Source organism: Triticum urartu, chromosome 5A (genome assembly GCF_056163025.1).
Source record: "Triticum urartu cultivar PI428250 chromosome 5A, HENAU_Tu73, whole genome shotgun sequence".
Lineage (NCBI taxonomy): Eukaryota > Viridiplantae > Streptophyta > Magnoliopsida > Poales > Poaceae > Triticum > Triticum urartu.
The window spans coordinates 338,871,764-338,874,571 of NC_141877.1; the positions used below are offsets into that span (position 1 = coordinate 338,871,764).

A 2,808-nucleotide genomic window follows, 5' to 3' on the forward strand; every position below is an offset into this window, starting at 1 on the left:
CTCCTTTGATTTGGCATGCATGCAGCAATGTGGGGCACAAGGGCCGGAGACTCGCATAATTTGAGGCAGAGCAAAGACACCGATTGTTTGAGGAGGAGAAGAGAGATCGGCCGAGACTAGCCAATCAACCGGCCGGTGCAACTCACACGATGAGCAGCGAACAGGAACACCCGGAGACGTCAGAGCTGGAGGAGGAGGTGGAGAAGGACGAGGATGCCGCCATCGTGGAGCTGGTGACGGAGCTGAAGCAGGAAGGCACGACGCTGTTCCGGCTGCGGGACTACGACGGCGCGGCGTTCAAGTTCGACGAGGCGATCCGGCTGTCCCCCCGGGCCCCGCGCGCGTACAACGAGAACGACATCGCCTCCCTCCACAGCAACGTGGCGGCGTGCTACATGCACATGAACGCGCACCGCCCCGAGGACGACTACCACTACCACCAGGCCATCGACCGGTGCAACATGGCCCTGGACGCGTCGCCGAGGTACACCAAGGCGCTCCTGAAGAGGGCGCGCTGCTTCGAGGCGCTGGACCGGCTGGACCTGGCCTGCGTCGACGTGCAGGAGGTGCTGACCCTGGAGCCCAACAACGCGGTCGCGCTGGAGCTCCTCGAGAGCCTCCGGGAGGAGATGGAGGAGAAGAAGTTCCTGCTGGAGCAGGAGGCCCGGTCGCTGGACGACCTCATCAAGGTCATCTCCGCCAGCGAGAAGGTGGCCAAGCAGTTCAGCTCTACCATCGCTACCGCAGCAGACCCTGCTAACAAGGCTGTTTCCACGGAGACGGACGACGATCACGACATGGAGGGGATATTGCTCCTCGGTGAGCAGGACGACGAGCACGCGAGCTACGACGACAACAATGACGGGGAAGAAGCACCGCACGCGCACGGCCAGTCGGAGGAGGAGGCGCATGTAGGTGATCAGAGCGGTCAGCACAAGCAGGAAGACGGAGACAGCGCAGAGCATCATGCCGGCGCTGAGAACAGTGCTGGCTCTGCTGGAGCGACGAGATGCGTGGAGTTCGTTCTCCGAGAAGAAGGGGATGTCAGGAGGATCGCGCTGCTTCCACAGGATGGCGGTCTGGCTCAGTTGATGGACATAGCTCGGAGCAAGTTCCCCGACCTCAAGGAATTGTCTGTGAATTTCAAGGACGACCGGGGTGACTTGGTAACGGTCGACTCAACCACGGACCAGAGCACATGGTTCGACGAAGCGAATTCCCGGTCCCAAGGGCCACTTCGGTTGTACGTGACCGAAGGTAATCACGAACGGGTGTCGTGCCCCGATCAGCCGATTCGGGAACACGACTCTGTTGATCCGTGCTTGTCGCACGATCAGTAGCAGGCACGTACTATATATATGTCGTACGTTTGGTCATATTGAGTGATGAAATGTATTTACGGTTGTCGGTGGTCGGTGGTCGGTGGTCTAACTAACAAAATGTATGTTTGACTCTCTGAAATGAGTAAGGAGATCCATTGTAATCCAAATACAGATAAAGCTATTCGGTTCGATCTGGATCACGGCCCCCTCGGCTCAATTGGTTTAGGTCGCATTTTTTTAACATCAGTACAGACACAAGCGCTTATATACACGCGCATACACTCATCCCTATAAACGCACACACGCATATTCTACCCTTATAAGCATCTTCGAAAGATTGAGCAGGCATATCATCTTGAAATTTACAAAGTCATCGTAGGCACCTCGTCGTCGACGGGAACGTCTCCTCCCACTGAATGCGCATCGCCGGAAATACTGAAATAAATCCAGGAATAAATGTGAGCACCAGAATTTGAACCCTGATGGGCTGGGGATGCCACAGTACCTCTAACCATCCAGCCACAGGTTGGTTTGCTAGGTCGCGTTTGGTTGACATGTCTATTTTTAGGTATTTTGCCTTGAAGCATACACCGATTTTTTTATAAATAATAATTAATAATCACGTAATCACGAAACTGAGAAAGGATGGTCTAAATCTGAAAAATAGGAATGACGATGTTTTCCTTAGCGTCTAGATCTGGACGTTATTACGCACAACGTTCTAGCCTGGACGCCACTGTCAACAACATCCCTGTATCTGGTTCGATTCGCTGCTATTAAAAAGATTAAACTGAATCGTTCTCCTCAAACAGACGGAAGTTTTGTCGCTTGTAAACCCTAGAACGCATGGAATCACCGCTCGTCAACCTCGCCATGTCCTAACCAGCCCCAGCAGTCGACGTCTGTGATGACGGTAGCCCTATCTCTCTTATTCCCCGCTCACCATTAGGATCCTCTTATCATCTCGTGGTTGGCACATGAGATTTCTGCTAAGGTTGTCTTGCATCTCTATTGGTTCTTTGTCCAATTGATTCAGTGACTTGTAAGCAAACAATGTTTAGATATTTGGTTTCAATATTCATGTGGTGGTACAGTTTGAAATTGGTATGTTTAAGAGAATTGATAGGTTGCAAAAATTCAACTTTACATAGTCAGCAGCAGATCAATGTAAGGTTGTCATATTTACACCTTGCATGTGTCATGTCAGTAGGTGAAGATAAGAACATGTTAATCGTACTAGCATATGTGGATGGTGAAGTGCAACATGGATCCACGGGTGTGTATTATACTGTTCCTCCCAAAGTCACTTTTCCAGCATCCGAGGAAACCACTTTTGAAGATGTCAAGAGTGAGATATGCCGAGGACTTGGAGTTGGCGATGATCAGTACAACCTGAATATGCAAGCTCGCTTGGATATTGGAGCTCCTAGACCACATTATTTTCAATTAGTTCCAATATATGAGGAAAGAGGATGGACCATAATTT

The 2,808-nt window shown here is 51.2% G+C and overlaps 1 protein-coding gene across 1 annotated transcript; it reads left to right on the forward strand.

The window, feature by feature from the left end:
• Positions 1-1,519, forward strand: LOC125555966 (HSP-interacting protein-like). Its single transcript, XM_048718772.2, has one exon. It carries the CDS (start codon positions 150-152, stop codon positions 1,338-1,340), a length of 1,191 nt encoding a protein of 396 aa, XP_048574729.1. The 5' UTR covers positions 1-149; the 3' UTR covers positions 1,341-1,519.
• The last annotated feature ends 1,289 nt before the right edge of the window (positions 1,520-2,808 follow it).

What these genes read in the sequence shown, in the direction of transcription:
- LOC125555966 (XM_048718772.2), top strand. Translation starts at nt 150, where the DNA reads ATGAGCAGCGAACAGGAACACCCGGAGACGTCAGAGCTGGAGGAGGAG.